Below are 13,710 nucleotides of genomic sequence, written 5' to 3'. Positions count from 1 at the left end.
GGATTCGGATTCGGGTTTATTTTGATTCGGATACAGTTTCGTATACGGATTTGGATTCGGTTTGTGTTCGGTTACGAATTCAGACAAGGATACGGATTTTTGATTCGGAATATTGATTAGATTTCAAACTTGGTTTCAGATTCTGTTTCGATTTAAATTGTAACATTGTCTACTTGCCTAAGATAACGATGACGATTGACACATTATAATATTAGTATGGAAGTATTTCCATACTAATATTATGAATGCGAAAGTAACTCTGTCTGTCTGTCTGTCTGTCTGTCTGTCTGTCTGTCTGCTACTCAATCACGCCTAAACTACTGAACCAATTTGCATGAAATTTGGTATGGAGATATTTTGATACCCGAGAAAGGACATAGGCTACTTTTTACCCCGGGAAAATGACGCATTTCCCGGGAAAATTCAGGTGGCGAACAAAGTCGTCAATAATCAATATTATAATGACACTGAATTAACAAAATTCCGTTGTCATGGCAACTGTTTTAATGGCGGATATGCCTTAGCGCGATTTCGTTATATTATGAGATATAAATAATTTTGAGATTATTTTTCGTAAAAAAAAAGCATATTTCATATCATCACGCTAAAACCAATAAGAGCAGAGTAACAGTAAAAAGTGTTACAAAAATGTGGAAAATTCGGACCCATTCTCTCTTATGTGACGCAAGCGAAGTTGCACGGGTCAGCTAGTACAATTATAAATGGTTGATGAATTAGTTTAATTACTCGTTAAAGGAATAAATCCTTTTGATCCGTTTATTTCAATCATTAACGCAAAAAAAAAAAACATTAAACTTACACAAGTGGGTCTTTTTTAACGTGGGCATTATCCCATAGGTTCAAACAGCGAAGCCGCCCGCCTGCACCTTTCATAATAATAACGTTCACATTTTATTCTAGTGCAGTGGTTCCCAACCTCCACCAGTGGCCACTAGTGGGCCACCAGTGGTCCGTGGAAGTCAAATATGTGTTTTCAGGATGATTATCACACTTTATTTTCAATATACCTACTTACGTAGTGGTCCCTGCTAAAAAGAAAAATATAAAAGTTGTCCCGGACTAAGAAAAGATTTGGAGCCCCTGAACCTAACAAATATGCATGTAATAATATAAAATCAATATTAACTACTTATATCTTACCTTATATCGGTAAGATATAAATAGTTAATATTGATACATGTAAATAATGTTTTGAATTTTTTTTTTTTTTTTGTATATCTCGGGACTATGGAGTCCCGGACATTTGGAAGGCATGCGTGGTGCCGAAGCCAACACGTATGGGCCCTTTTTAGACAGCTTTAATCTATCAATAATGTGTGGTGTCACAATCCGGTGATTATCCCTGTTTACACTATAAAATGCACCCAAGGACAATCACCGGACTGTGAGGAACTATGGCAAAACAAATGGAAGAAACTACTCGGGCTATGGGGATGGGGTGCTGATGGACTGGAAAACTATGTATCTACGGGGACTATGGCGCCTGCCTATAACAATGTAAAACACGTATAAATGGCAGGCGGAGACTCGCCAACTCACAAACTGGGCCCCCCAAACTAGTCGCTCAGAATGCAACAAGGGGGCAACAGGGACGTGAGCGGCTGAAGGACGGAGAGGCCTCGCTGGACGTTAAACTCAGATCACTTGCTCCCTGAGGGTCCGGCATCACTGGCCCACTAGCCACTTACGCTCAGCATCCGTCCTCCGAACAGAGTGGGAGCTCTGCTCTCGCGACTCCACTCTGGACGGCCAATGAAGGCAAGCCAGAGGCGGGGGACCGCTTCCTCGTCAGTTTTCACTCCGACCAGCCAACTAAGGCAAGCCGGAGATGAGGAAGGGTGACTTCCCCCTGGGCACTCAGGTACCGCCGCCGGGGTCGCTACTCCCCGTCACCTCGCCTCGAGGTGCCCTGCGGGCGTATATTATTATTAATATCAGTGATGAGTTAGTGCGTGTCACTTCCACACAGTACGTAGTAGTACGTCGTAGTACTCACAGACAGCTCACGCGACGGACACATTATTGTGACTTTAAATTATTACGTAAATCAGGTAGGTAAGTGTTGTTTAAAAATATTTGAATGTAACCTACCTAGTCACTATTTTTAAATATTTTGTTAAAGCATAATTTATGATAAATATGTTTATATTCAAGTCATAGGTGAGTTTATAAATATTTAGACTGACATAGACGCGCGTGTCGTGCAGGTGACCGTGTTGATCATCGTGGTCGGTGGTTGATCAGAGGTTGATCAGTGGTTGCTCGGCGGTTGATCAGTGGTCGAGAATGGTGATGTTGAAGGAGTCCCTGGAGCCGCAGCTGCCGCGCTTCTACGCCGGCCGCGAGCTGCTCATCACGGGCGCCACGGGCTTCATGGGCAAGGTACTCACATACGTCTGATACATCGTATATTGTACAACTACTTCCTCGGTGGCCTGCCGTGAATACGTCTCGGGTTCGAACCTCGAGTTGTGAAATTAACCACTTCATTTACTAATCACACTACTCGAAGCGTCTACAAGTGCAAATGTGTTAGGAACCTATTATAATTTGATTAAGTTTAGTCCGGTACATCATGGACGAAGCTGAAGCGTGCTTGTAAGTTGTAGCATAGACCTTTCGAATGGCCTTTACTAACAACTACAAGTAGTTTAATTCTGTACCGACAACTGGCTTCCTATCGAGTTTCTATGAAAATCTAATCAGGTCATAGAAACTATTTTGGCAGTACATCCTAAATGTCAAACCTTCGACACTAGACGGTATCTACCGACTGTACAGAACTGTTCCACAGTAGTGATATGCATATGTACATTATGTACATATTGTACATGGTGCGTGTGCAGGTGCTGGTGGAGCGTCTGCTGAGCACGTGTCCGGACGTCGCGCGGCTGCACCTGCTGCTGCGAGCCAAGCGCGGCCGCGCGCCCGCTGACAGGCTGCAACTACTCAAGCAGTCACAGGTGACACACAGACACCCGTCACTGATTACTATACCTACTAACTTTACTTTAACGTCTCTTACCCGCACTTGGCCAGCGTGGTGGACTCAAGGCCTGAGGAGACCCTTGCCCAGCAGTGGGGCAGTTATGGGATAAACAAGGAAAAAATGCAAGAAAGCAAACTTTATGATTATATTTTGTCGTGTGTTAGAGGTGAACGTAATCAGTTCAATTTGCTCGAAAGCTGTTTGACATGACTTAACAACTGTTATCTAAATGACGGAGACACTCAGTTCAATCTCACCATGGAATGCTTAGTTGATATTAGAATATTGTCAATATTAGTCCGGGGTCTAGCAACCTGTCAATATGAAAGTAGGCTCGCCCCCTATTACATGGGACTTGTATTGATATCGAAACATGAGTGAATGCACCTCTCCCTGCACCTTCGGGTGTAACATGCGTGATGATATATTCGTGTGTACATGCGTGCAGGTGTTCGACAACGTGCGCGCGGTGTGTCCGCATCAGCTGGACAAGCTGCGCGCGGTGGCGGGTGACGTCACCGAGCCGCTGCTGGGACTGCGCGCCGACGACATAGCCTCGCTCAGGGAGGTATGTCACACTGTCCTACTGTCATGTTGCCTTGTGGGCTTCGAGTGGAGGTAGCCGAGCGGTCTAAGTATTCGCCTATCTTGCAGTCGCAGACTTGAGTCGTATTTTAGGAAATATGATCATTTGTTTCAACGTAAAAGGAAATTAATCGTGATGAAGCTTTGCAATTCTGATGTGTTTACAAGTTCAAGTTAAGAAAAGTATATGTATTGTCTGTAATATGTATGGTGTGTGTGCAGGTGTCGGTGGTGGTGCACAACGCGGCGGTGGTGCGGTTCTGGGAGCCGCTGCGCGCCGCGCTCGCCAACAACGTCGCCTCCGTGCAGCACGCGCTGCGCCTCGCCGACCAGCTGCCCGCCGTGCAGGTACACGCACATACACACAGACACACACACACACACACATGCGCACCCACGCACACACACAGACAGACATAATCTGAGCTGATCTGAGCTCTGAGCTGTAGGATATGTGTCTTCAGATCACAAGGTCTCAGGTTGGATTCCCTGGTGTTGGATGGAGGATGGAAGTTTGTCTTAAGTGATATTGGGTATAATGAAATAACAAAAATGTTCTGAACTGTAAAGCTAACGCGCGAAGTAAACAGGACTTAATATACCTATGTAAATATGAGTAGGAGGTACTGGTGGAGAGTGTCAATACCGCGCCCGCGACACGCCACGCCGCGCCGTGCCGTGTCGTGGTGAACATTATGTGTTTACCAACTATTAACTTTGTAAACAACGAACAGTTGACTCAAGGGCTTTCATGTAGGTACTTATTTATTTTATTCAATACCAGCTTTTACCCGCGACTTCGTCCGCCACCTGAATTTTACCATGGGAATGCGTCATTTTCCCGGGGTAAACAGTAGTCTATGTCCTTTCTCGGGTATCAAAATATCTCCATACCAAATTTCATGGAAATTGGTTCAGTAGTTTAGGCGTAATTGAGTAACAGACAGACAGACAGAGTTACTTTCGCATTTATAATATTAGTATGGATTTTAGTTATTCACGGAACGATGAGTGCACATAAATAGTATTTATTATGAACACGAGTTTTGTGTAAATAATTAATTATTTACATTAAACTAAATACATACTTAAAATAAATTATAATAAATGCATATGCATATATTATTATAAATATGCAATTTAAATAAAATAAGTATATTTAAACACTTGTTTTTTTTAACAATAAGTCTAGTCTACGTATTACTCCGTGTTTGGGTTCCTTGAGTTCTCTCTTTGACTTTGTCCGGGAACTGAACGTGGGACCTCGTGATCAGAATTCAGACCAAAGAATAGAATAACTCAGATGACTGATTTCAGTATTGAAAGTTTAACGCCCACCGGTATGTAACGTTCAGCAGTGTTTAGCGCGGTCAATGTATGGCTGGGTGACCGCATAGTGGTATTTAAACTGAGCGTCTCCATGCTTCGGAGGGCACGTAAAGTCGGTCCCGGTTGTTATCATTTAAGATGATAATAGGTAGTTCAATCATGAAAGGTGTTCAGGCGGCTTGAGCAAGTTTGACATTAAGTGGACCACTTACTCTCGGTTTCTCAGGTACATTTAGCGGTAGTTTATCTATTCAATAGCGTTTAAACTCATATAACAAACCGCTATTGAATAGATAAACTACCGCTAAATGTACTCAGAAACCGGGCATAAGTTGACCACTTATCATACGATAAATGACGACGGTATTTATAAAAGAAATACTATGCTTAGGTATGTAGGTATTCATAACAGCTAAGTTGGAGAACATTAGAAATTATAACGAGTAAGTATGTTTAATATTCACTGTTATTACATAATCATGTCTAATTATAATATTAATTTAATTATAAATAATGTATTTACACGTGTATTGATGGTTGCCTGATGTTCAGTAAATGTGGAATGATCCCGCACACAAAGATATCTGGCGCTGTGACTGTACCTACCTCGATTTGACATTGTGTGATGTGCATTGAGATATAAGTACAAGTCTATGCTACACGAGAGAGACGCTATGCCGAACGAAAGTCGCAAATTAATGGGTATAAAGACGTCTATCAATACTATCAGAACCTAGCTTAGAATGCTAGAAAAGTGCAATTTTCTCTCGACCAAAACGCTGTAAACGTCACGATGTTCTAAAAAATGCTACTCGCGATATTGTTTATATACCTACCTACGTCACAGGTTCCTAACCTCCTATTGAATACTGTCTTCAAATAATAAATTTCAGACCCTTCCTCCGTTTTACATCATAGTTATATCATTGTTATAATATTTGTTACTTACCGTTAGCGTTCTTGCAGGTGTTGATGTACGTGTCGACGGCGTTCAGCAACGCGGAGCTGTCCCACGTGGAGGAGCGCGTGTACGCGGCGCCCGCCAAGCTCGCGCACCTGCACCTCCTGCTGGACGCGCTGCCGCCCGACCTGCTGCACGACATCCTGCCGCGGTACACACACACACACACACACACACAACACTCACTATAACACGCGACTAATCACTTTGTTTAGCTGTGTATCGCATTAATTTACTTATTGGCACACCACGCCTAAAATCACTTGGTTGAATTTGATTTCCATCGTAATTCTAAATTGCTAAACTGTTTCTAAACGCGATAACAATTTGAAAGTTCTACCGATCGTTTCGACCGCGTTACCTCGGCGGTTCTCGCGGGCGGACTGATGTCGGTGCTAAGCGTCGTCTCCGTATAGCGCGAGTTTCTACAACTACCCACATTTTTTGTCATCAATTTTAAAATTAATTCTTGGAATCGGTTTGCGCCTGTATTTATGGTGGCTACACACCATACTTACTATCGTTCAATTGGCATGACGCAACCGATTGGATCTGTTACAACTGATGATCGTGTGTAGTGTATATATATATGGACGAACTGTCTGCAGCGCCATGCCGTTTGAACGATAAGACGTATGGTGTGTGACCACCATTAGTATGTAAACACACACAATTATTTGCAGCGTACTTAACTTACTAGTTCTTTGATTGATGATGATCTCAATGATGATGGTGCAGTAGTTAAGAGGATAGCCACACCATTGGTATCTGGGTTTGATTCCCATATGCAACAAACATTTGTGCGATCTTCAAATAGTTGTTTTGGGTATGGTCTGTGATAGAATTATTAATCTTATTTGTGTGTGTGTGTGTGTGTGTCAGGCTGATATCTCCGAAGCCGAACACGTACGTGTTCACGAAGGCGCTGGCGGAGGTGTGCGTGCACGAGCACCGCGCCGCGCACTACGCCAGACTCATCTTCAGACCTTCCATCGGTGAGAGCACACCATGTCACTATTAGTTGATAACTTACTTGAGAGACTATCGACTAATTCTGTATGGAACTGATCAGCGCCTGCAACGTTTGCCGCAAGAACTACTTGTTTACTCTTGATTCGATAGTAAACTGGTCGTAGAAAACTGCGCTTTATATCTATAGTTAGTTAGAGACATCCATTGTTAAGACAAAGAAGTCTGTCCTGTAGCTACCTAGCTACACATGTGCTACGTGTGAGTTTCAGTATTTTGCATTGCGTTACAACTTGTCGTATATTCACGTAGGATGGGTTACAGGGTTAACAGACTGTTTTCACATAATCATGTGATGATGTGGTGTGTGTATCAGTGGCGTCGTCCCACCGGGCGCCGTTCCCGGGCTGGGTGGAGGGCGCGAGCGGCGCGACGGGCGCGGTGCTGGGCATCGCGGGCGGCGCGCTGCACGTGTTCCACAACCGCATGCAGCTGCGCGCCGACCTGCTGCCCGTCGACCTCGCCATCGACAACATGATCGCCGCCGTCTGGGACACCGCCACACACAAGTACCCGCACTTACTTACTAATATTATACATGTAACAATCTGTCTGTCTGTTATGATAGAAGATAGAGGTAGTTATAGGCCTGGATTAATCAGGCTTACGATTTGTGAAAAAGTTAGACGGAAACGAACGTTTTATTTCGGCTATAGACATACCTAAATAAAAAGCTGAATACATACGCTTTATTTGTCGCTTTGCGGTCACGACTAGAGCAACCTTAAAGTCAATTTATCCTTCGTAAGATATCCGCGTTAATACCAGTATAATATAACATAGTAAAGTTATAACTCTGTTATTGGGCAGAGAGCGTGAGACGCGGGTGTACAACTGCGTGTCTCAGGACAACCCGCTGACGTGGCTGCAGTTCCGCGCGTCGCTGCTGCGCGCGGCGCGGGACCACCCCTGCCAGCGACCACTGTACTATCCCTTTGCCGTCGGCATCGGGAACAGGTAAGTAGAAATGAGTAGGCGCTAAAAATGAGTAATGCTGGTTTTATGAATTATTAGAGCTTGCAGAAGAGAAAAGGGTATTTAAAACACTAGCTAGAACGACGGAGATTATGCATGTTGTAATGTCACTGAAACGAACATAAGGGATAGAAATAAGACTGAAGGAGTTTAAGACAGAATGGAAAGTGTAAGAGAGGAAGTGGTAGGCCGGACAGTTTTGATGAAATAATTATTTTGCATCTTGACAAGAATTAAGAATATGTGGGAGTTTGGAAACTACAATGAGAAGTGAGTTTAACTTGTATTTGTTTGCTTGTCAGATACGTGTACAAGACGCTGGCGTTCCTGCTGCAGACCGCGCCGCTGTACGCCGGCGAGTACCTCGCCAGGCTGTGCGGCATCAAGATGAAGTGAGTGTAAACCGTCTCTCTCTATGAGAGTAGACCATTTTCCAGCAGTAGTTTAAGTGAATACAGGCAATATTGGTTTTAAAATATGTATTTACTACAAAATTCATCTATATCCATGAATGGTTTTGAGTACCTGCTAAAATCGTGTTTATAACAACTATTTAGTATTCATTTACATAATATGCAAACGAAACTATTTACGTAGTAAATATTTACAAATCTTTGGCGCTTGCAATCCACATATTTATAGTTGTTTTCGAGTTTAGTCCGTACATAATTGAACCGACTTAAAAAAGGAGCAGGTTCTCAATATTATTACAATGTTATTATGTAGGATGAGTCTGATCGGGTTGTCTGTGCGCATGCGCGCGATGGACTCGGTGCTGTCGTTCTTCGCGCTGCGCGAGTGGAGCTTCAGCTGCGACAACACGCGCCGCCTCGCGCAGAGACTACAACACTCAGACGGACACATCTACCACCTGGATATTAATAAGATCAAGTGAGTAGCTGTGATGATGTTCATGGTAATGTTGATGTAGGTAGTGGATGATGATAATTGATGATGACAATAGTTGGTGATGATAATAGTTGGTGATGATAATTGAAGGTGATGATAATTGATGGTGATGATAATTGAAGGTGATGATAATTGATGGTGATGATGATTGATGGTGATGATAATTGATGGTGATGATAATTGATGGTGATGATGATTGATGGTGATGATGATTGATGGTGATGATGATTGATGGTGATGATGATTGATGGTGATGATAATTGATGGTGATGATAATTGATGGTGATGATAATTGATGGTGATGATGATTGATGGTGATGATAATTGATGGTGATGATAATTGATGGTGATGATAATTGATGGTGATGATAATTGATGGTGATGATGATTGATGGTGATGATGATTGATGGTGATGATAATTGATGGTGATGATGATTGATGGTGATGATAATTGATGGTGATGATCATTGATGGTGATGATAATTGATGGTGATGATAATTGATGGTGATGATGATTGATGGTGATGATGATTGATGGTGATGATGATTGATGGTGATGATGATTGATGGTGATGATGATTGATGGTGATGATGATTGATGGTGATGATGATTGATGGTGATGATAATTGATGATGACAATAGTAGGTGATGATAATTGAAGGTGATGATAATTGATGGTGATGATAATTGATGGTGATGATAATTAATTGATGTGTGTGCTACGAATGAGTGACACCGGTTTGTGTGCTACGAATGAGTGACACCGATGTGTTTGCTACGAACATGTGCTACGAATGAGACACCGGTGTGTTTGCTACGAACATGTGCTACGAATGAGACACCGGTATGTGTGCTACTAACATGTGCTACGAATGATTGACACCGGTGTGTTTGCTACGAACATGTGCTACGAATGAGACACCGATATGTGTGCTACGAACATGTGCTACGAATGAGTGACCGATGAATGTGCTACGAACATGTGCTACGAATGACTGACACAGATGAATGTGCTACAACATGTGCTACGAATGAGTGACACAGATGTGTGTGCTACGAATGACTGACACAGATGAATGTGCTACGAACATGTGCTACGAATGAGTGACACAGATGAATGTGCTACGAACATGTGCTACGAGTGACAGACACCTATGTGTGTGCTACGAATGGCTGACACAGATGAATGTGCTACGAATGAGTGACACAGATGTGTGTGCTACGAATGAGTGACACAGATGAATGTGCTACGAACATGTGCTACGAGTGACAGACACCTATGTGTGTGCTACGAATTACTGACACAGATGAATGTGCTACGAACATGTGCTACGAATGAGTGACACAGATGTGTGTGCTACGAACATGTGCTACGAATGAGTGACACAGATGTGTGTGCTACGAATGGCTGACACAGATGAATGTGCTACGAACATGTGCTACGAGTGACAGACACCTATGTGTGTGCTACGAATTACTGACACAGATGAATGTGCTACGAACATGTGCTACGAATGAGTGACACAGATGTGTGTGCTACGAACATGTGCTACGAATGAGTGACACAGATGTGTGTGCTACGAGTGACTGACACAGATGAATGTGCTACGAACATGTGCTACGAATGAGTGACACAGATGTGTGTGCTACGAATGGCTGACACAGATGAATGTGCTACGAACATGTGCTACGAGTGACTGACACAGATGTGTGTGCTACAAATGACAATGTGTGCTACGGATGAATGACACGGGAACTTTGAAACGGTCATATTGTTTCACAGCATAACTATTACATCCTCGCAGCATAGCTGATGATAATTGATGATGACAATAGTTGGTGATGATAATTGATGATGATGATGATTGATGATGATAATAGTAGGTGATGATAATTGACGATGATGATGATAATTGATGATGATGATGATTATTGGTGAGGATAATAGTGATGGTAATGTTGAGCATGTATTGTTATAGTTGGGACGAGCACATCAGGAACTTCGTGATGGGCGCGCGCCGCTACATCCTGCGACAGAGCGACGACACGTTGCCTCAGGACAGACGCTACGTCACCAGGTACGAACCTCGCTACATTACTGAACCAGCTGGAAAAATTGTACATCTGTTAGGTTTAACAATATTCTTCTTTTTTCATCTGGGAGATCATCATTCGAAGTCAATCGATAATATTTTGAATCCAATCGATTTTCAGTCCCAGGCTTAAACGGAAAGCAAGTTGCTCATAGCGCATCACATAGCTCGTATACTCAGGCCGTTACAATAGTAATATGACAATGTGCAGTGAGTGAGAGACACAGATATAATGACATGATACCCAGTTTCTAAGGTATATTTAGCGGTAGTTTATCTATTCAATAGCGTTTAACCTCATATAGAAATGACAGTTTGACTAGATGAACTACCGCTTGATGTTCCTCAGAACCAGGGCTGAGTCGTGCATTTGAAATGGCCTGAGTATAGTGAGCTATAACATAGTGTGTTTGTCTGCAGACTGCGCTACATCCACTACGGCGTGACGTTGTTGCTGTCGCTGTGCTGCTACAAACTGCTCGCGTTCGTCGCCGCGCTCGTGCTCAGCAGGAAAGCCCGCCAGCACTGCAAGTGTTGACTACTTCATTCTTACAACACACAGCTAATAACTATGTGTCTGAACATAGCTGCAAGACACGGCGAGGAAAGGAACAATAGAATAAGAGATATAGGAAAGGAACGTAGGTGCCGGAATATACACTTAATTATCTATATTAATACAAAGTCATTTGACGCGCGCTACACGCTTTGTTACATTCGAGCAAGGGTTGCCAGATACAAGTCATTTCTTGGACATTTCTGGGGCCAGGAACGGAATCAGAGTATTGGTCTCCTGTCAGAGACTACATTAGCGTAGCATCGTAGCTTAGCAAAAACAAGATTTTTTTTGTAAAGTAAAATTCCGGGACAATCCCGGAAATCCCGGACATCTGGCAACCCTAATTCGAGTAGCGGACGTTTCACAATTAAAAGTAGTTGGTAAAAAAAATGTTCTTGAAAAATACGCTAGGGACGCTGATCAGTTTTTCATACAAAATTATGTGGCTATACTCAGGCCGTTACAATCGTGCTCACTACGTCATAATCAAAAGAATCATGTGAATGTGACAATGTGTAGTGAGTGAGAGACACAGATATAATGACATCACGTAGTGAACACGTTTGAAATGGCCAGAGTATAGTATTATTTTATTCATCTCTTATTTTTTTTATATGAACATTGTGTTATGGTTTAAAATCCGTCCAAAATAATGTATTAGGCATAATGGACTGACTTTCAAGCTTCGAAATTAATTATATTTGAATTATTTATTAGGGTTTAAAAGGCCAACATTAATAACTATGTACAAAAATAAATTTTATATAGAATTAGGTTACAATAGGAATACAATTAGGCTGTGGTACTGATATACATATTAAACAGGTAAAACAGGTATTTAATTAAATATTTTACACAAACATTTGGTTGGAAATTAGTTGTAAATTATGTAATAAAAGAACGTTATATTAAATTAAAATATAAGTGTTAATAAAAGCCTGATATATTTTATATTATTTATTAATTTCCAATTCCATTTTCATTTATACTATATAATATAATCCTTGGTGTTGGGTGTCCGGCGCTCGGCGCGTCCTTCACTCTCGCTCTAATCGTTACTTGTACGTAACACTGACTTTATATACTCTCATATACATAACCTCTGGATAACTACCAGATAGCTTATCAGACGAAACTGACACATTCTTCATACATTTTCACCACTTTATCCAGTAGATAGTTTATCTATCACTTATTCATCAGCTGTGAAACTGGCCTTTATTTTATTAAAAATTCATGATTAAGGATAAGTTTCTCAGTCAGTTAGATAACCTATCTGCAAGTGAAAGTAACAGGAAACGTTTGAAACAAGCTGTAGGAAAATTTGCTTGATAAGTTAATCGATAGTTATTCAAAGAAATGAGAAGTTAACATTTGCTTCTATGCATATTTGCAAAAGGTACAAAATTATTTGCATTCGGTCGTAAGGTCTAATAGAATATAGGATCGCCGATCCGCCGACATATGTCTTATGGGGACTTTAAAATTAAAAACAATCATTGTAGAACATGTAGACTGCTTTTAAATTAAACACTAAAATCGTCAACACGCCGAAGTATGTCGGCGAGATCATGTGAGCGACTCTTTAAATAAAAAAATCATTGTCGGCGACCCGTCGGCTGCCATGAAGTAAACATACCAAAATTGCCGACCCACTGACATACTACGACTGTATTTCACAAGGTATATGTCGGCGTAATGCCTTCTGCCTTTGATATAAAGTCGCCCACATATGTCAGCGTGTCGGCGAGTTCGCGAAGTATTTAAAATCAGTGCCACATACCGTGGACATTACTTGTATGTGCTACACTAATATACAGCCGCGGCGTCTCTCCCTACAACACATTCATTTACATCACAAACACGTCTTTATTATAAAATTATATTCACGCCAATGTTTAATACCTACGTCAATTTTAACCGACTTAACAAATAAGTAGGTTATTTTCTTGACCATTTTTTTTCATATAAACAAATACTCAAACTACACTCAATTTGAAATGACACTGTTACTTTGAAATACATACATAATATCACCCCTGTTATAGCCTAAAGTATAGGCAGAAATGTACGAAGTACACCCACGTTTCGCCATTAACAATGTTAGTCCCATGTAATAGGGGGCGAGCCTGTCATATACCGGGCACGTTACCAACTCCGGACTACTATTGAGAAACATACTAACATAAATAGGAATCGAACCCTAGACCACTGCGTGACATAATATAACTTTAAGTATTACTTAAAATTAAGTGTAG

The 13,710-nt window shown here is 41.7% G+C and overlaps 1 protein-coding gene across 2 annotated transcripts; it reads left to right on the top strand.

Moving 5' to 3' along the window:
- Positions 1-1,993: 1,993 nt before the first annotated feature.
- LOC142984947 (putative fatty acyl-CoA reductase CG5065) lies at positions 1,994-12,401 on the top strand. 2 transcript variants are annotated; one of them, XM_076132849.1, is made up of 13 exons: positions 1,994-2,076; positions 2,229-2,403; positions 2,868-2,984; positions 3,459-3,578; positions 3,818-3,943; positions 5,891-6,036; positions 6,768-6,880; positions 7,231-7,423; positions 7,725-7,871; positions 8,192-8,281; positions 8,616-8,780; positions 10,780-10,878; positions 11,314-12,401. In XM_076132849.1, exons 2-13 carry the CDS (start codon positions 2,308-2,310, stop codon positions 11,429-11,431), a joined length of 1,530 nt encoding a protein of 509 aa, XP_075988964.1. In that variant the 5' UTR covers positions 1,994-2,076; positions 2,229-2,307; the 3' UTR covers positions 11,432-12,401. The 2 variants fall into 2 exon arrangements, with proteins under 2 accessions (XP_075988964.1, XP_075988962.1); XM_076132847.1 differs by having other exon boundaries at positions 1,995-2,072.
- Positions 12,402-13,710: the final 1,309 nt, after the last annotated feature.

This window comes from Anticarsia gemmatalis, chromosome 28 (assembly GCF_050436995.1).
Source record: "Anticarsia gemmatalis isolate Benzon Research Colony breed Stoneville strain chromosome 28, ilAntGemm2 primary, whole genome shotgun sequence".
Classification (NCBI taxonomy): domain Eukaryota; kingdom Metazoa; phylum Arthropoda; class Insecta; order Lepidoptera; family Erebidae; genus Anticarsia; species Anticarsia gemmatalis.
This window is presented reverse-complemented; position numbering and strand designations above follow the sequence as displayed.